The sequence below is a fragment of the Panulirus ornatus genome, chromosome 33, assembly GCF_036320965.1.
Source record: "Panulirus ornatus isolate Po-2019 chromosome 33, ASM3632096v1, whole genome shotgun sequence".
Lineage (NCBI taxonomy): Eukaryota > Metazoa > Arthropoda > Malacostraca > Decapoda > Palinuridae > Panulirus > Panulirus ornatus.
Genome location: NC_092256.1, coordinates 19951257 through 19971888, shown reverse-complemented (window position 1 = coordinate 19971888; position 20632 = coordinate 19951257). Strand labels below are relative to the sequence as shown.

At 39.6% G+C, this 20632-nt stretch overlaps 1 protein-coding gene across 5 annotated transcripts in view; it reads left to right on the top strand.

Moving 5' to 3' along the window:
• LOC139759554 (glycine receptor subunit alpha-2-like) overlaps nucleotides 1-19459 on the top strand; it is a 269976-nt gene extending 250517 nt beyond the window's left edge. For all 5 annotated transcript variants that reach the window (XM_071681818.1, XM_071681820.1, XM_071681819.1 and 2 more), the window contains 3 exons: nucleotides 9776-9844; nucleotides 17186-17445; nucleotides 18126-19459. In XM_071681818.1, coding sequence (XP_071537919.1) covers nucleotides 9776-9844; nucleotides 17186-17445; nucleotides 18126-18308 — 512 coding nt within the window. In that variant the 3' untranslated portion in view covers nucleotides 18309-19459. The remainder of the gene's footprint in view (nucleotides 1-9775; nucleotides 9845-17185; nucleotides 17446-18125) is intronic.
• The last annotated feature ends 1173 nt before the right edge of the window (nucleotides 19460-20632 follow it).

Sequence of the window (20632 nt, the reverse complement as noted above, 5' to 3'; positions counted from 1 at the left end):
TTTCACCTATATGGAATCTTGTTTTGAAACCCTTAGCTCAGTTCTCTGCGTCTAATGGGGAAATCTAGCCTCAAACCTTTTTCAAACTAGGCTAATTCATCATGGCGAAAGAATCTCATAATTCATGAAGTTTTGAATCTCATTTCTTTGTCACTCATTTTCCTAAAAAAAAAATAGCTTAGGCAGATTAGTATTTCCTCATCTCGAAACCCACTGTTATAATAAGAGTAATTATGGCAATCGAAACTTGGGAGTAGTTAAAGAATTTAATGGGTTTACTGTAGTTTGGAAGAATATTTGGGTGAATATTCATAAGGTCTCCTGGAGGCGCTGATCTATACAGTCCCCTTCGTTTTTTTTTTTTTCATTGTCATAACACGAGCCATTACTGCCGATATATTACAACCATGATCATGCACAGTCCTCTTCCCAACAATACATCTTTCACCGCCGTCCCCGGGCATTATATTCAACAGCATTGGATGTACTGTGCTCGCGTACGTCATATCACCTCATTTTTCGGTACTGATGAAATATGATTATCTTCATAGATATGTAAAATAGTTATTCCTCCTATTCAAACTGTGACAACATATGTCAAGCGGGATATCACGCTAATATCATGCTTGTTATTTCAGATGTAATTAACTTGATCCAAAATGTCACGATGAGTATTAATGACATGAACAATGCAGTGTGCGGATGCCTCATGCTTTATTACAATCATTTTTTGTCCATTAGCGAATTTCAGCAAATCTACATCTCTCATAGGATGGCACCGTTTCTTCTGCTGATATCAAGAATATAGTTGTGATAATTAAGGCCTGTCGCAAATACTAAGTTAGAATCCAGTAACTAAAAAACGATAAAGAATGGAAATAATTCAAGCAAATTAAATTTTCATGTGACTGTAAATCTAGATTCGAAATGTAGTGCGGCATTATTGAGAAAAAAAAAATCCTCAGCCTCAAAATTCTCTTTCGACAAGAGGGAATTAAGAACCATACTCGCAGAGAGACAAATTCTAAAGAACCTTCCAGGGAAAGGAGGATAAGTGTAAGAACAGGATTTTATGACAAATATTATGCCCTGTATCGAATTTTCTTCCTCTCTATCAAAATCTAATTTTGCCCCAGAAATATATGAAATATGCGGAACTTTTATGTTGCTCTTCTGTAACAGTAAATTGATTTACTTTTGAACATAAAACATAAAAAGTTAAAAATCAGTCGGTAATGATATTACATATTCCTTCGAGTATGTCTTACAGGTGTCGCCTATACGAAAACACCAATGTATAGTAGAATTCATAAATCATGCGTCCAAATCAGTGCAGAGAATACATCCGTTTGTTTCTCATACCACACCATAATCACGCAGGACGCCGAGGCTGAGAACAACGGCATTCGAAATTCAGAGGCGATCCTCGATGCTTACCCTGTAGAGGACGGGCGTACTCGAACCTCTTTTTTTTTTCTTTTTTTAGTTCTTGTGTGGCACAAGGCCATCTATCTCGCCTAAGGGAAGACTTTATCTAAACCTTTGACAAACGGGCGAGGAGCTCTGCTGAATGTCCCAAGCCAGGTTCAAAAGGATCGGCTAGATGAATTTCGAGATCAGACGACCTTTTTTTTTTTCCATTCCACTTTATATGGTTGGATTCTATCTTAGCTCCAGTTTACGCGGTCGGGTGCTCTCTCATGCACACCCGAGATTAGTGAGCTGCCCTGTTTTCGTATTCAATGAATGTGATCAGACGCTCACGGCATTTTTGTTTGGTGGAGTTAAGCACCTTTTTGCATGTCTGGTATGATGGTTAGTATGTCTCCTTAGTGTGTTGAAATGGACTTTATGTGTTATTGTGATCAGACGATCTATCATTCTAATCATATGCATGGACTGTTCTCACATACTTTCTTTTCTTACATCAGATCCTGTTGTCCAATTTCAGTTCATTTTTACTTTGTATAGTCAGATGATTCAACGATATCCGATTAATGTTACCCGATGTTCCTTTGTGACCCCTTGGTAAGGTTCGACGTCCTTTTCAAAACATCTTTTAAGGTCCAGTGAGTGATATCCAAAATAACAGATGGTTAAGATGGTATCAAGGGATACTAGAAGCAAAAGTTAGGAAATTTATTCTTCTCCACGACTTTCGGCAAAAACGTCATTATTCTCCTGAAGGAAACTTTGGCGAAGCTAGTTGAGAATATATTTTTCCTGGTTCTTACAATTTTCTATGCTATGGTTGCGATGCTCTTTCCTCCAATGCGTATTCAGAGGGTCAAGCGATCGCGATCGTTTATGAACTGCTGAATGATATTCCATTAACTTGAAACATTAGAAAACTTATCACAACCAATTTTTCTTTGAGGAAAATTGTCCTTTTTGTGTCAACTTGTTAAGTTAGGAGACCTCTTCTATCAGTATATGAGGTGATATACTACGACTAAATCAATTCAGATATCGGATAATCTTTGCAAAACTTCCTGGCTGTTTCCTACTCGGTCTCAGAGATTAATTCTGCTCTGTTTGCAACACGAGATCAGATTCCCTACTTAGCAAGATTAGATAGCTTATTCTTCTCCTCTTTACCTGCATAGTTAAGATTACAAATCAACTCAGGAGTGGAAACTGGATATGAGCTGATACATCAAAGGCGAAATTAAGAACAGGATGATAGTTCCTCTTTATGTAGAGTGTACTTCACTCTGGTTGACTTACGTGGGAAATCTTTGATCGGCTCCTTCATTGTCTGATGACAGAAAATTAAATCCTGCCATCAGTGCGACGGCGAAGCTAAAGTGGCTGGAGAGTGGGAAGTAAATGATACAGTTCGCATACATTGATATATAAACAGTGATTTGACTGTTGCCTTTTAAACTCAGCTGTGTGACCTTACTGAAAGAAAATAAGGCCGTGGTTATTTGATTTCTTCCTGTGTCACAGCTAATCAATATCTTTCTTCATCTTCAACCAACGTTTTCAAGATATAGAAATTCTGTAGCGTTTCGCTAACAACGTCGGCAAATGAATAAACAGCATGACTCTGACGTTATAGTGAAATGCAACCAGCCGTCCCATTCATCATTACCAGGGTCATGAGGATTTTCGTCTCTCCTGCCTGTAAAGAAGGCATTTCACACCCAATAAACGTCTCATCAGCCGCTGAACATCATTCTCTTACCACTCTCAGCGTCACGCCTATTTTACATCCGTTAGAATAGAAAAATAAGTGTTTACTTGACATTCAGGGCTCTTTCCATTCCCAGAATTATAATCTCTTACTTGGAATCAGTTTCCCCTCATAAGTGTGGTGATTAAACACTCGCATTCTGCTTTGACTGCATTCTGCTTCCAAGCACAGGTTCTCTATTATTCATTATCTAAAGCACCAATCGGCCCACAACTGTCGCTTCCTCCAGAGACAAATGACTGCCAGTATCAGCACATCCCAGCCTCAATCCCACCTGCCAATTTCCATCGCCGTATCTCCTCGTTCTGTCGCCAGGCTTCCTCGATACATTTTCTTTTGGCTGGATTCGCGGTCCCCGACCACCCATCCGAGTCTCCGCGCGCGACGAATTTCTCTCCATTTGTCCTCGAAGACGAGGTCTTCGCCAAGTTGTTTCCCCAGACAGGGTCCTGTATCGAGAACCTCAGTGGAGATACATCAGTCACCGAATGGGGCAGTCCCCAGATTCATTTACGTTTTCAAAGACACATATCTATTATGGTTTTATAATTATTAGGATATTGATTTTTTACTTCAGAAGCGTCAGAGAGAAATGCCTGTTTTGCAAATTAGGAGAGAAATTAACCCTCTGAGCATGACGGCATCTTACCGACATTCGTAACGGCTTAATTATCAAATTTGCTTGTGGAGGTCTTCGAAATAAGGGGTAACTCAGGTGGCAAGACAGATATCTGAATGAAATTGTGAAATGACAATTCTCGAAAGTCAGGTGAAGGAAATGACCTCGTCTGAATGAACTGAGTCTTGCAGTCGCAAATGCAGGTTCCTGACCTGTGTTTTGCTACGAGCTGGTGCCTTTAATTATGTCAACCTTGGAAGTAAATTGTGTCAAAGTACCTCGCAATGAATAGATCCATTTCATTATATACTAGGTATGCATTTATTCATTTTATATTAAATTGCTTTTTTGGGAAACTTCTGAAAGACTCATTTCCGAATACAAATGTTAACTCTAATGCTAATTAAAATCCTTCTTATTCAAAGGAGAAACTGCATTACTTACCGCAGAAAATATGTACTTTACGTTTTACTTCCGCAGCCGGGAAGTCGTAATCCACGCAAGGGCTTTACCGATATTTTTTCAACGTATCGGTACACATCTCTGAGCATCTCATGTCTCCGGTGGGTCAAGAAATACATCAGGTAACTTGGGCACACGAAAATAAACGGTATATTCCTTCACGATAGTAAAAAATGAGATGTTCTGAATATATGAAGTCCCAACTGTTTTCTATTATCGTGTTTTCTATCGCATGACATCAAATGTGTATGCTTAGAGACTTATGTCAACTTCTACTAATTTTTTCGCATGTCGGTTGCTTCCGTGGGTGTTTGGTGACCTGTGTGAACTTTAGTAGTGAGTGTGTATGTGTTTGTTTGTGAGTATGTGTGCCTGGCATCTTGCGGATCTGTTTGTTAACTTGTGTCCATATCTCAGGCTTGCTTTTGAGTCGCGGCAGCTTCTGTATAAACCTTGTAAGGAAGAAATGTATAAAAAGTCGAGACGTCTGGTCAGTGGAGATGGACGCGAGTGACAAGACGGGAAAGAGGATGGGCTGTGAAGATGAAAATGAAACGGAATGGAAACTTTAATGGACGAGGATGAAAAAAAAAAGATATGAGAAAGAAGAGGAAAAGGATGTAAGGGATGATGAGACAGGAGGGTGAAAAGGCAAAAAAAGAGAAGAAGAGAAAAATAGCGTACACCGATGGTAAGGGAAGCGAAATTATTTCCTCCTGAGAGGCGAGCCCTTTGGAAATTATTTTCCCCTCATCTTCCCGCTACCCTACTGATCCCCAGGTGCCCCGGGAGGATGAACCTCCTGCAGAGGAGCGACAGAGGCCTCCTGGGCTGGAACCTTGGGTATTGCTATTCTCCCTCCTGCTAGGGAATCTTTCAGGTGTGGCGTGTGCGCGCGCGTGTATGTGCGAACCAATTTCGAAAAGAATGAAGAGTCTATGTATACTTATGAATGTGCAAGACCTCATACATCTTCACTTAATACCTCTAAGTGTAAAAGTTTTCTTCATATGGGGGTAAAAGTTTGAGACACAAAGGAAATTCACCTGTAGCTGCCTGTCATGGTAGGGGGGTGGAGTGGTTGTGGTTGGGGAGGGTTGAGGGGTAGGGATGGAGTTGGGGAGGGAAGACTTATATCCCAGAAACCTTTTCACCAGGTGACATTCACGAGATTATTCTTAACGTATTTTAGTCTCTGCAGAATAGACGGAGTAAAGTGCATTTGGTACTTTTCTGCATTGTAAGATGCTTCAAGCTGAGCAAACCATAGGAGATAGTCTATGATGCTCTCTCTCTCTCTCTCTCTCTCTCTCTCTCTCTCTCTCTCTCTCTCTCTCTCTCTCTCTCTCTCTCTCTCTCTCACGTCAATGAATAAACTATCCACGCAAAAGTGTGTGTGCTCCGGTGGGTAAAGGGGAAGATAAATGCGTTTAAGTTTGGAAGACATTATGTAAACATCGAAGAGCGAGAGGAATGAAAACTACTTCGAGTGGATTCAACACATTATGTCAAAGTTATATGAAAGGGAAGGTCACGGTTTGTGATAACTGACTGAAATTTGTGTTAGCGAAGCCTAACCTATTGAAGTATAGCTCTAAGGAGCAGAGAGATTAGTTATAATTCATGTGAGAAAAGAGAGGTTTGTGAGGTGGGGGAGCAGCAGTATATGAGAGTGTGTAGGGTGAATCAGAGTTGTAAAAGCTCTGTGAGCTGTGTCAAACGGTGATAGCTGGGAGTTCATTGTGTGTGTAAGGCGACAGCAGTATCTTCCTGTGTTTGCGAAAATAGGTAGTAATATACCTTAGCGTGTGTTAAGGTAGAGAACAAAATGTGCATGTGTGTGTGTGTGTGTGTGTGTGTGTGTGTGTATGTGAGACAGCCAGAAGGCTACTGTGTGAGAGAGAGGGTGCGTGGACTGAGGTAAATGGAATAGAAGAAATAGAAGTGTTAGAGGATCACCATAAGAGAGAGAGAGAGAGAGCGAGCAGTCACGTGGTGTGTGTGTGCGTGCAAGAGAGGCTGGAGATGAGCATCGTGTGTGAGGATGGACAGGTGGGGAGCCTAAGAAATGCCAGGTTTAGTGGCCATAACTCGTGAGTTACGTGCAACCAGTGGATGGAGAACAGGCGATTCGTCCGCGTTCACACGTATACACAAAGAACCGCTGCGGATATCGATGCGCATACATGCATGAGGAGGATCCTCCAGTGATGGAAAACTCCATATCCAGAGAAAATGTACCTCGGGTTGACCGATATTTACTAACTCTTTTGGTTTGCAAATTTTATTTCTTCTACCTTTTGTGAGGGAAAAGTTGCATTCGTTGGAAAGCAAAATCCGAAGAGCAACAGGATTTATGTGGAACATCGGGACGCCAGAGAAAATTATAACTGCAATACTATTGCATTTCATTCATATAAATTTACATCTTTTTCACATACGTAAATTATTTAAAGTTTTTCGAAAAATTGCTAATTTTGTTCTTAAACGATAATTCTGCATAAAACAATTAGATATCTGTGACTACTGGCAATAAATGATATAACGTTAAGACCCTTTCACGATCCTCTGTACCTCCAAGGTTGGCTGAGGTACAGTCAGTATCAGGAAATGGATGGACTCCGATGAACTGAGATTGTTTTTTCGACGAGATGATAATCCTATCTTTTTTCGTCCACTGGCGACGACATAACCTCGCCGAATGTTTCTCTTTATTTACGTGATTTAACCAAATGTAAGCGGAGTCCTACAAGACCCACGTCTGACAATATATATATATTTATATATATATATATATATATATATATATATATATATATATATATATATATATATATATATATATATATATATCCCTGTTGATAGGGGGAGAAAATATACTTCCCACGTATTCCCTGTATGTCGTAGAAGGCGACTAAAAGGGGAGGGAGCGGGGGGCTGGAAATCCTCCCCTTCCATTAATAATTTTCCAAAAGAAGGAAGGGAGAGGTGGGCCAAGTGAGGATATACCCTCTAAGGCTCGCTAAAGCGGGATAAGGCGAATATGTATGAAAAAAACTATATATTTCATATATATATATATATATATATATATATATATATATATATATATATATATATATATATATATATATCCCTAAGGATAGGTAAGAAAGGTATTACTATCCGCTTATCTTGTGTGTCGTAAAAAATAAGAAAGGCATGAGCAGGGGCTGGAAATCCTCTCCTACTCTATCATCATTATCTAAATGGAGGAACTGAAAAGAAGGCAAATGAGATACATTTATTTCCTTTATGGCCTAACTCGCACATGCACTTAGTAGCATCGTTGTACCGTGTCCGTCTATGATTGTAGGTAGCTATTATTTGAGGTCAGCCAGTCATCAGTTCACGGTCGTGTGAGTGTCTGGGTTTTGTTATGTTGTATGTTCTCAAAATCAATCTCTGGAGGATATCACATATATAATTCCTTCCCATAGGATCTTTGAATCATGGATCTACAAATTTGAAAGGTAAAATAAATAAGTGTGTTTCCCTTTGTTATATTGCCAACACAACTAAGGAAATACACTCGATTTCTCGATCTTGGTGTATGTGTTGAGTGCATGAACTCTTAGCCAAAAAGCTCGCACATCTAAGGAGATATCTAAAACTTTTTCAACACTGCAGTTATCCTTCCTATCTTATATCTCCCTGAATTTACCAATATGAGGTCAAATGGTTCCCCTAGGGAAGCCTACACTCCTAAAGTTTTTACGCAGAATTTTTCAAGGCACAACGCCAAAGTAAGAACACTTTTAGAAATTCCACTCAAAACTAAACGTTTTGGAAACTTTCGTTCGGTAAAAGCAGCACAAGCGTTGTCACAGGAGACCGCAGCTCGACCATTCAGGCTATAAACAACACTCTCACTTTAACTTTGGCAAACCTTTGCAGACAAACTTTGAACAGGCTCGGACATTAAACTTTAACAAGAATTGTCACCATCGCCTGGGTCAAGATATGTCTCTACTTATAAAAGCTGTGAGTAATGACCGCGTGAATATTGTCACTGGAAGCCAAAGGACCACTGGAAAGAGATACAATGTGAATACATCTGCACTGGAACAGTGTGGGAACTCGCAGGTGATATGGGTCACACAGCTGCTGCTGCTGTTGTGGGCGAGCGAGGAACACACGTACCCCCATGTCCCTACGACTTTGTATCGCATAAGCCGCTTTCCTGTCGTGTGACCCTTGGAGAACGGTCTTGAAAAATACCCTCACACACACACACACACACACACACACACACACACACACGTCCCTCCACAGTAACAACCTTCCTCCACGTGATCTCTTACTGCGCCTGGCTGTCTTATCCCTTGCTCGCTTCCCCATAACTAACTGCTCGGTGCATGAGCCACAATCATCAGTGAAAGTGGAGATGTTGCTCCGGCTCGGTGCAAAGTGCTCGCACCTCAGGGTGGCAAGTCTGTGTACAGAGAGCAGCGAGGTGTATCTTTAATCCGCTTGCTCAGGTGTTTACTTGGGCGTCTCTCGCAACTTCCACTTCTTCTCTTTGAGATATCACACGTTAGCCCGGTATAGTTATACCTCTCGTAAGATAGCCAAAGTTTGTAGTCCGTAAACTGGTGTCTTTAATATCTCTTGTCCATTTTCCCACCTATTTGACCATCATCAGTCAGTAGTGTGCGTGTTCTCCTGACCTACACATCAGTGAATCATCAACGCTCACTTTGCATCTGTGATTTATTACGGTATACCACACCATCCCTTAACCAGTATCATGTCTGGGTTTACCATTATCATGAATGATTAACTCTAATTTCAGTATGTCTTCAGTCGTTGTTTTACTGTGTGGCCTACGAGCATGCGTTGGTAGGGGGAGAATATGAGTGTTTGATCCACAAATTGTGAGGCGAGGAATCGAGTCTTGGCAATGGGGAATTCAAATACAGAAGTGGGTTATGTGGCAGTTAAGGGAATACAGTGTGTACCTAAGGGCCGTGGAGGTATCCAACGTATATGAGAATTTTGAATAGCTATGAACAATGACCACTGCTTTCTTGAACTCTGCAATCTTATGAGAAATATTCATTCTTTCCTTGTGAACTCCATTCATAACTCACCATCACCCATAATAACAACCCTTCAATAACTTTTCTCCTAACTTATCCATACATGACATTAGAAAGTCCCCATTTTGTTTCTGTTTTCCAAAACAGATTTTAAGAATAATCGTATCTTTACCTAACGTATAATGCAACAAGATCTATTCATTTTCTTTGTCTTCTAGGATTCGACTTGCACACTACCTCACCAACTCATCAACTTCTTCCCATCCACGTCTTCCCTCGGGTATCCACCGACAAGTCTTTCTTTTTTTTTTTTTTTCTTATCCTTTCTTCATCTCACTCCATATGTAGGACGTCCACATCACACGTCACTATCTAGCCATATTAAACACATCCTATCTACATTTTCTCCCTCAGGGATCCAGGCGGGTTTGCCCCAAGTATCGTACGTAAAGGCCATCGACGTATGGATGGGAGCGTGCACAGGTGAGTAACATAGTCTCCCTTATTTCTAAGGTTAGTCTAGGTGTTCTCGAGTAGCTGGCATACTTCTCTGAGACATTTTGTGGCCTGGTAGTCTAATCGTCAAGATGTTATAGGTTAAAAGATGAGTGCAGTTTAGTGGAGTTGTGATTGGATAAGGCGTTATTTTGTGGAGTGTGTTGTAGATGAGCAGGGATATATAGATGTTATAGATATTCTCAGTTGTTGGAGATTTGAGTATTATTGTTGTTGTCATTCGTTATATAAAGAAGCGTTGCTTATACCAACCTTTTTGTGACATTTTAGTTATATTATGAATGACTAATCTAAATGACTGAGTCTGGACCATTGTTTTCTTTTGTCAGGCTTTGTTTAATATACCAGAGTTGTTCTCACAGGTTTCGGTTGATGAGAAACCTATTTCCGGAGGGTCATACTTACATTAATGGGACCGGAACGTCTCTGTTATATAAGGGAAATTACTTGTTTAGTAGCCCTTCGATTCAACCTGTCGCTGACAATTCATGATAACGTACCCCCAGTAGGATATATATATATATATATATATATATATATATATATATATATATATATATATATATATATATATATATATATATATATCTGTGTCTGTCGGTCTGTCTGTCTGTCTGTGTTGTGAATGTTTCTTTTCCCCCGTTTTATTTTTCCTTTCTTACAATCGTAACTGCAAACCATGTTTTTATAACTATCCGTCGACCTGAAACTAAGCCAGTAAATACCTTCGTTAACCAACCCAAGCGTTCTCCATCTTCCTAGAGCTGTGCGCCCATTCTCATTATTATTTGCCACAGATGCGTTAAAACTTTACGAGAATGAATACACCAAATACAATAATACAATGAATACCAAACACACTTGGGAGATGTCTGAATACATTCAGTCATGTCGACATCTCCAGTACCACATTATATTCACGGTACAGTAATGAGATTTATACTCAGTGTCATCGTTTTCTTTTGAGAATTTTGTCTATCGCTGCGCTTGTCAAAACTATCTTTTTTCTTCATAGAAAAAAAAATCCTTGATTATGCCGAATTTATTGATATCTTTGTCAGTCTTCAGTATCAGTGTCAATGAAAGCCCAACAAGAGGAAGGGAATCTTGAATGATATTAACGGCACAGTGAAGTTGTAACCAGCTCCCACATAAATGTTCAGGGGCTGTGTAGTTTTCAGTCAGTCTATCGAAGAATTATTGACACCCTGCAGTAGTATCTTAGCAAGAGCAATTGTCTTCCTCCTACCATATTTTTTTCCAGTTCCCTCCTACTCCATTAACTTTACGCCGGGCACATCCATCTCGGAGAAGTAAAGAGAGAGAAAAAAAAAAACATTCCGAGACGTTTTCAAGTACGTGGGAAGCGCTACTCCTACTCTCATACTTCCTGCTTCTCTCCGGAGTGAGAAGAAGATATATTTCTGGAGCCAAACTTTTATCTAGAAACCAAGACTCGCTTTGAGCTGACCATCTACAATTATTTCCTTCGCTTAAAAGACCGACATTATATATGCCTCTAATATGGTTATGTTTAGCGTTAAGATCAAAAGTAATTCCGAATCCTAGTTTCTTTATTATTGTATGAATATTTCTGTTTAGTGTCCTCTGTTCCATCCACCGTCTCTCCCGCAGCAACCCTCCGTGGAAAGTTATAAGACGCAGGAAATTCGCAAGACTCAGTGGTATATTTCTTGAAATCTTTTCCATTTCAGGTTTTCTTCGCAGAATCAAACTTACCGGCAGGAGATTCACATTTTGGTTAAGGATTCTCATTCTAAATAAAACTATTCATTTTTCTCTAACAGACAATATTTTCTTCGTTTTTTTTCTGAAGATCTGGGAAGACATTAAGCCACTTCCTTTCCAAATCAACTAAATAGAAACAAATTTTAAACCCTGAACTACTTTAGTATAAACAAGGTTGGCTTTTGAAATAAATACCGCTTGAATAACGCAAAGGATGAAACGACTGAACGCTCTGAATAAAAAACGAACCAGGGTCCAAGAAGTCTACTTCGACAGTTGAAAATACATTGATGAACTTCAAGGTTCAAAGATAATCAAAGACACCCAAACATTTTCACAAAACAACGAAGAATTTTTGTTGCTTGCTCTCACGACGAATACAACGAACTGACTCCTCACGAAATATGAATCACATCTTCCACTTCCCAACTAATTTAGCAGGCAATAGCAGCAGCAGCTGAGCAATTTGTTCCTCTGGAACGTCAACATCTCAAGTCTCCATTAGGGATCGTACCGTCTCGCGTGTTGGATTACTGTTCACCTCCAATTACATTATCCGCGCGTCATTATGCGAGGTCTTACCGACTTCATATTAAGGACAAAAATGCAATTTTAGTAAAGTATGTGTGTGATTTTTTTCGTTTAATTCACGATTATGAATGAATTGGAGAAAATACCAAGTAATTTTTCTCGAATTATACACGGAAAAAAGGAAAATACTTCGTAATATCTGACATTTCCAATTGTGGTATTGACTGCTGTGTGCGTTACCCCATAAAAAGCTGATGATATGATTGACATTCTGCAATCAACCGGTAATTGAAAGAATACGGGTGTGCGAAAGCCAATATACATACATACATACATACATACACACACATATATATATATATATATATATATATATATATATATATATATATATATATATATATATATATATATATGTATATATATAATTCTTTTTGTAAATGGAATGGGGATTGGTGAAGACGTAGAGCTTTTATTGCTCTGGTTGAATGTTGGATACAGTATACCTCCGGAGATCTTCATGTGTCGTGTTAATGAAATGTGGGTTCGTAAGACCGTAGACGTATGTCATAATGATACATCTATTGGTGGAATATTAAAACTTGCTAAGTTTGTCTGTTCTTTTCGCTACCTCACTAAAGCTAGAAAAGGTAAGCCAGCAAGGAAAAAATAAACTAGAATGTGGATACATATGTAAAGTCAAAGTTGGTGATATGTGAAAACTGGGTCGGTAACTAACAAGTTTTGATATATTTCCTGCAGTCTGCTGATATTTTAACACCCTTTCCTCTTATGTATCAGCCAAACGAATAGACATGTAGAGTCTCTTACAATTCGCTCGGTTCTCCTCAACCACATGCATATGAGATTACGCCACCAGGGTGCTTACCACTTCCAGTACATCTGGGGAGGTGGGGTACTCTCTAAACCCGACATTTCATGGAGGCAGACCCTCTCGAGACAAAGTTGCTAGCCTCGTCCTGATCTATACATCGTTCCAACCAACGTATGCATCCCAGAGCGATGAAGCGCTGCTGTTAGACTATTACTCTGGAGTAGAGAGAATGAGGAAGAGGAACGGCAAGGTTGAAAGACTATACCGAACGTGTGAGAGTCAAGACTTGAGTACTCGTGGTCGGTGTAGCCCGATCCACAACGGTAGAGGAATTCCTCTTCGTAATCAGTCTGGTGTCCCAGATGCTTTGTATGTGGACCCACAGAGGATCGAGTCTGGATCGGTTATTTATGAGGCTGTTCAATGTACTGGCTTCTGGGATGGTAGTAAGTGAGGTGCACCAACTCAGCTCCGTGGGGATTCAAGAATCATTTTAGGAACTGTTGCAATGGAAACTGCGGTGTGGATGAAATAGGCGGATGAGAAATTTAGGCTTGATTGCAATATACTCATTTGGCTCTTTCATGCATTTGTTTGTCAATTTCGGTTTGATATGAGATATACAAATAAATAGAATCTGCATCTATTCATTTCTTTTCTTTTGCTAGATATATAAAGTAGAAATCAAAATTTAGGAAGCATTCTTGTCAGCCAATCGCCTCATCCGCTAGAAATGAAAACATACTGTGTTCGTTTTTTTAGGAAAAATGAAAATACTGTGTACTACGCGTTTACAATGTCTATGTCGCCAGATATCGCTAGTCTAAAAGAAAAATAAAACTAAAGAAATTTGTCTGCAATTATACAAGTGCACACTGGATGTTGCAATTCTGAGAGACATCTCTATCATTTAGGCATCATTCTTCGTTATCTTAACCTGACATCAGGTCATCTATTTCCTCCTCGGGGGGTGCGGGAGTTGCGAAGGAAGACTTGGTGACTATCGCCGAGAGGAGAACAAAAGAATTCATTAACAACAGAAAATTTTCCCGGTGTGTGATCCTGATGGAGAGAGTCCCTCATTTAGCCTAGAAAAGGCGGAAGTGCTAATTTATTCAGTGAGAATAAGCGAGCTCCCGAGCCAGACAAAGGCAAGCCCCGGTCCCACAGCTGTAGAGCGCACAGTTAACAAACATTTATATGCAAATTCTAACCACACTAGGCAACTGTTGCAGCGAGTAGATGTAGGGAGAAGGTCGACAACGGTGGTATCAAACGACGCGTCTTGTCTTGGTGTTGTGGTCAAGTGGCAATACCACTTTGATCCACCTTTATAGCCTGTGCAGGCAACATATTCTGGCTGAGACTTTTGGAACGAAGGAGAGCAGTCCCTTTACATGGCATGCAAGAGGGAACGAGATCGAGAGCATAAGAAATACTCCCAGAAAACCCTTCGACGGAGGCCACTTGTTTTATTCTTCATTCTTACTGAAGATCTGTTCATCAGGCAGCAATTTCCAATAAGTCTTAACCACATCTACTTTTTGGGTCTGTCAGTACTATCTTCTCTTGCCGATACAAAGTCTTTTAACAAACCACAAAATGGACTAATCTAGAATTAGTTGCTACTTGAAATTAATCCTACTAATAAATCATTTTTATTCTAAAGATCTAATCAGCAATATCCTCTGTACCCTGTCGCTACGGCATGCAAAATAGACCATGACTTGAAAATAGAAAATCAAGGGAATCGCATCAGGGCCTCTGTTCGGAGGACTGAAGCGGATATATACATATGTTTGTGGTTTTGAGCATCACAAAAATAACTGAGTGGTCTTCGTATGACCTTCAATAGAATTCTAGGAGCTCTTGATGTCCAGATCAAGGATGCGTATCGTAAATGCGGTCAGGATCACGACAGCCCTTATGGCTGTGTATAGACTGTAACCACATTGCTTGCTCTTAGCTTGGATGACGACCAATCGTAGCCAACCGAACCATATTGCGTGCATGAGTGGGACAGGCTGCCCATCTCTTCACTTTAATGATTTCGGCGTAAACGAGTTAGATATCATTATGGGTATACACGGGAGACGTGGTAGTTCTAAGCATATTACTAATCATCAACATGAACTCTGTACCACTCTTCAAACTAAAGGACAACAAAAATGTCAAGACACTGGCAGTGTTGAAGGAGGTCTCGAAGCTTAGCACCAGAGTAAACACACTGCGATTAGATGTCTGTAAATAAGCATCATTACGAGATTTGGACATAATACACATGGCACGTATATAATGTGTATCTTTCAAGCTGCGAAGCCACTGCATTCCATATAGGAATGGTCCTCGACGAGACTTCACTTGTTTCCATCTATATAGCTTTGTCGAAGGCTGCATCTCATTTATGGTGTAACAACTTGCAGAGTTCAGTAAAACACACACACATACACACGCACACAATCTTACACGCTTCATCCCCGTATTGAATTATTAGATGAGTATAATTACAAATACTCACAAAGGAAAGTTTATATATATATATATATATATATATATATATATATATATATATATATATATATATATATATATTGCAAATAATTTGTAATATCACAAAGAAAAATGAAAAAGATTCGTATAAAGCTATGTACAATATCACAGAGGCGAAGAAGACTCAATGAATACCTTTAAAGTCAGTACCCAAGATAACACAGCTGCCATTACGCCCCAAATTGCTGCTCCCTGCTTTGCAAAACATCAAACTGTCGTAATTAACCTGTCCCTCTGAAAATAGTCATACCATGAATTAATAGGTTACTTGACTTGGGTACGTACCTACCTAACTAACGTGTGTGCCTCACTAGAACATCTATACACTGGGTTACTCTTTGTCAGTATTGTGGTACTGATATACTGTGTGACAGTAGTAACCTTGGTAACCAAGCCATCACCCTCCACATACCACCTCGTATAGATTAATGTGAATAGAGTCACTGCACAATGAAACGAGCAAGCCAACAGCAGCACCATTAACACGATCCCTAGTGCCCAGTTGTGTCCCTGACATGTCTGCACACATAGAAAAAAGTTTGGGATTTGAAACTGATTATATGTTTGTCACTGGCAGATAGTTTCACGCAAAGTTATTTACCCTAAAGGGATGAAATTTAATGCCATTCCTGTTTAATGCTAGTTCGCAGATGACTGCAGAAAAGAACCAACAAGTGACATTTATCTATCTGTAAACAGAGGTAAGTATACGTGTGTGTATGTGTACATATATACAGATATACACCTTTAGCTTTCCCAGCTACCACGCAAAAGGTCTGGGTTCGAATTCTTGCTTATGGATGGCAGTATGTAATATATATATATATATATATATAAGACACTAATGCATCTGTCTTGCTATTTGTTGGTATCACTGAAGCTAATCGCGCTGTCTCTATTGGAGGTCGGATTGAAATCCACAATGGGTACAGCATAATTATTATGGCTTTACCCCTGGTCTCTATCATGGTAACGTCGCTTTGAGGTGGGCGATTGGCGAGACCTGAAGACGAGAGAAAACGACCACTTGATGGAGTGCAAATCTAATGTGTTTATTGTCTGCCAGTCCGCTTCTTTCGCATGTTTCTGACGAATTGCAAGCGCTTTATTACAGCTCTGAAACTTTCTTTGTTTTCCATCTCTGACATTCAGATGATATTTACATTCATTTGTAATGGTTTCCGGAAAGAGTTTTACGAAAATGAATTTAAAGAATTTCTTTGAAGTTTTATTCTTTTGAACTGAACTGTTGAGCGGATAAGATGAGGATCATCTTTATATTTCATTTCGTTTTTGATGTTGCAGGTGAAAAAGACGAAATTCTGTATTCAGAATTCATAACGTGTGAAAAGAACTCTATCAATATATAGAAATGGGTCTCGGATTAAAGAAAATAATGTAGTCTCTTGTATCTAAGCTAAAGTTTCATCTTGAACTTTCATAATGATTTGCCCGAAACGATGAAGTTACTAAAGACAATGAAATGTAGTATAGTACTGTATGGTTAAAGCAGTTTAAAGCAGCGTGACCTCAACTTAGAATAAAATCAGAAGTAAAGTTGTAATCACCTGCACGTAACTAACGACCAATACTCTCTATCCTGACCCAACATATACGACCTCTCTCTCTCTCTCTCTCGACAGCCTTCGTTTTCTGTGCCCTTCTGGAGTTCACCTTCGTCAACTACCTCTGGCGTCGGCGGCCCCAGATGGAACTACGCCTGAGGGGCGGATCGAACGGCACCTGTCTCGCTGAGCGTTACGCCCACATCGCCACCTCCTACGCACACCAGCAGAAATCCTCTGGCAACGTCCCCAGCCCAACCGAGGTCAAAATCACACAGGCTGGGGGTGGTGCCGTGGTGACAACCCCAGGAAGTGCACCCCCAGGGAGCTCAGACATGGTAGGTGTTCGACTCAGGAGTATATACCAATGGCATAACACATAGCCATATCGAAGGGACTTTATCGTGGTATACAACCACATTAGGGGATTTGGAATGTGACATAATTATACCAGTGGGTCTAGATATGATTATTACATACATTAAAATCACCTTAAGTCACCGAATGGCATTAGTGGTATGTATCCTCACCGTGAGTTCATCATGCAATGAATAACTCTCACGTTGTCGTGTGCATGGGGGTAATTAGAAGTTTCAGACATTAAACAGTGGTCACGGATGTTAGGATTGTGTTGGTGGTGACTGGCATCGGCACAGCAACGAACACTCCACTGTGACACATAAATACTCAGTAACGTAAGAATATGCCCTAAAGTCTGTAATGGTTTCCTATAACAACTTGTCTCTCTTTTTACTTCCCAGTGGCAGACACATCAAGACTCCAATTTCCCTCCCAACCTGCAGCCATGCCCTTCTCTTATCTCCGTTTCCCCTTTTAATGACATCTAGTTTCTTTGCCTGTCTAAGATAGCGTCTTTCCCTCCCTCCCTCCTATGACAGCATCATTTCATCTGTCTCTCACCATATGGGCATTTAACTTTCCAATTCCTCTCTCCCCTCCTGCTTGGTAGTCACGCCCTTGCCAGGACCACTGACGTGTTCCACCTCTCTTCCCTCAGCAACACAAGAGTACCCCATCCCCTGGTCACGAGGACTCGGCTGTCATGACGGCCCAGTTCGTGCGCGCTATCAAGCAGAGCAACAAGATCAAGGCTCGACAGATCGACGAGTACTGCCGCGGGCTGTTCCCTCTCCTCTTCGGACTCTTCAATATCTTCTACTGGTGCTACTACATGCTCTAGATGCTCATTTTTCCCGACCTCGTAGAGTGTATGCTTACGAGGAGGAGTTAGTGGTGGATCTTAACGACCATGGGAGTCGTTTTGATTTGCTAGATATCTAACTGTCCACAAGATGCTGACAGGTGACTTGTTACGTGTCGTAACAAGAGTAGTAAGTTTAACTGCCGATGAATTTTTTTTCTAACAAGCTGGTCTCCATAGGTGATGATAATCTCACCGACTTCATAACTCTCAGTAGTAATTCTGGTGAGGAAAACCACCGCAAGGACTTTTGACGATGATTTGACCTGCTTTAAGGCGGGTTGTTGAATGACCCCTTCGTTAGGTGTCCACAAAGAGAATACTGTGAATAATGGCCATCAGAAAGATTACAGTACATAAATCTTATATACACTGTTGGCCTCGATTCGATAAATGGCTTTAATGTGCTGATGACACTAATGACAAGGGCTTCTGCTTTTCATTAAGGTGTGTTGATTAGCCATTAGCATGAAGGTCTCAAAGATCAGCCACAATATGAATGTGGGACGCAGCACGTACGATGGACGTAGCGACGGGAGACAGAAAAGACTGCTTTTATTATAGTCTCTTGGACCACGAGATTAAATAACAGTTGTGAGAGCATGTGCAGTTCAGTTTAGAAGCATAAATATTTTTGTATAATATATGTCAATATCAACCTCTGCCATTCGGCTCCTCTTGACTTTATCTGTCCCAGATTATATTTCCTTATTGAGATAAGGTGAAATAATAAATGTATGATGTATGTTAGAGTTAACGTGTTATATAAGAACATGGCGAAGAAAATGACACGAGGGGGTGATGCTTCGAGCTCTGGAAAACTTCTCTTCACATTAAGAAAAAAATATTAATCTTATTTTTCCTGTATTTATGATAGAAGGGAGTCTGTCACACCTCGAGTACCACTCCATGTTTCATTATCTTTGCCACACCTCGATGAACAAATTATAACTATGAATGGTGTCTCTGCTGTATGATTTATGTCAACCATAAACTTAAGATATCAAGTTACTAAACCATTAACTGAGACTTGATTTATACAGACGACTCTCGAGCATATCCTTCCCAAAGAAAAATTCATATTCTCTGTATATGAAATTCTTATCTAAGTTGCTAGGAACAACTTTGGTGTGGCATATATATATATATATATATATATATATATATATATATATATATATATATATATATATATATATATACATATATATATATACATATATATATATATACATATATATATATATACATATATATATATATACATATATATATATATATATATATATATATATATATATATATATATATATATATACCCAGAGGAGCATCTTAGTTCAATGGAATTACCGTTTATTATCAGCAGCCAATCTGTCTTGATATCATTTCCTCCAGTTTTCACAGCATTAGAGTAGTTGCAGCAGCGGTGTTGAGCTGTGTCCCGCTTACACAACATGAAGCAAGGTTATAGCTAAGAACCACCAATAATTATATAAGGTATACTCCCCTCTTTTACCTGCACATACATTCTAAAGATTTCGTCTTAAATGCATCACATACCCGGTCAAAAATATTAATTACTGCTTTCATTCTGAAAAAAAATATATATATGTATATATCTAGGCAATTAATTTAGAACAGTGAGCGAAAGAAGTGGAACTTTTGGTGTCGAGTGTCACTCACTATTTCACTTAAAACATATCTTGTTGCGGTGAACACATCGCAACTTAGTTTTTGTATCAGCAGTGAGCCCATAATTGGCCAAGCTTCAAGTGATCTGCTTTGACTGAACGTCGCGCAATGACGGAAAACTAGAGCTACGTTTGGCCGTTCACTGTAAGAACATATCTTTGTAAATCTATAGACTTAAAGAATCACAAACAGTATCTTTTTTAAGAGCAATGACAATTACTCAAAACCGTAAGAGAATACTACATCAAGAAAAAACGGAACGTAATTGATTTTTCCTTATATGATTTAAGTTCATATATATATATATATATATATATATATATATATATATATATATATATATATATCATAACGTTGTATATAAATCAGTGTATATAGGCAATACGCGTCCTCAGATTAAGAAGGAATTGCTTAAAAGCTTCGCCCACTAGGAGTTAAAGCTTGGAATCCACTCTTGGAGTGCTGGCAGACCGTCGCTAAAGATGCCTCTCAGCTATTTCATGCGCACTCTCTCCCTCTCTACACCACATTTGACCTGATGCCCATCACGTTAAGATGATTGTATGATAATGGGTCTTGCTTCGTATCCAGGCATTCCTCGGGTATTTGGT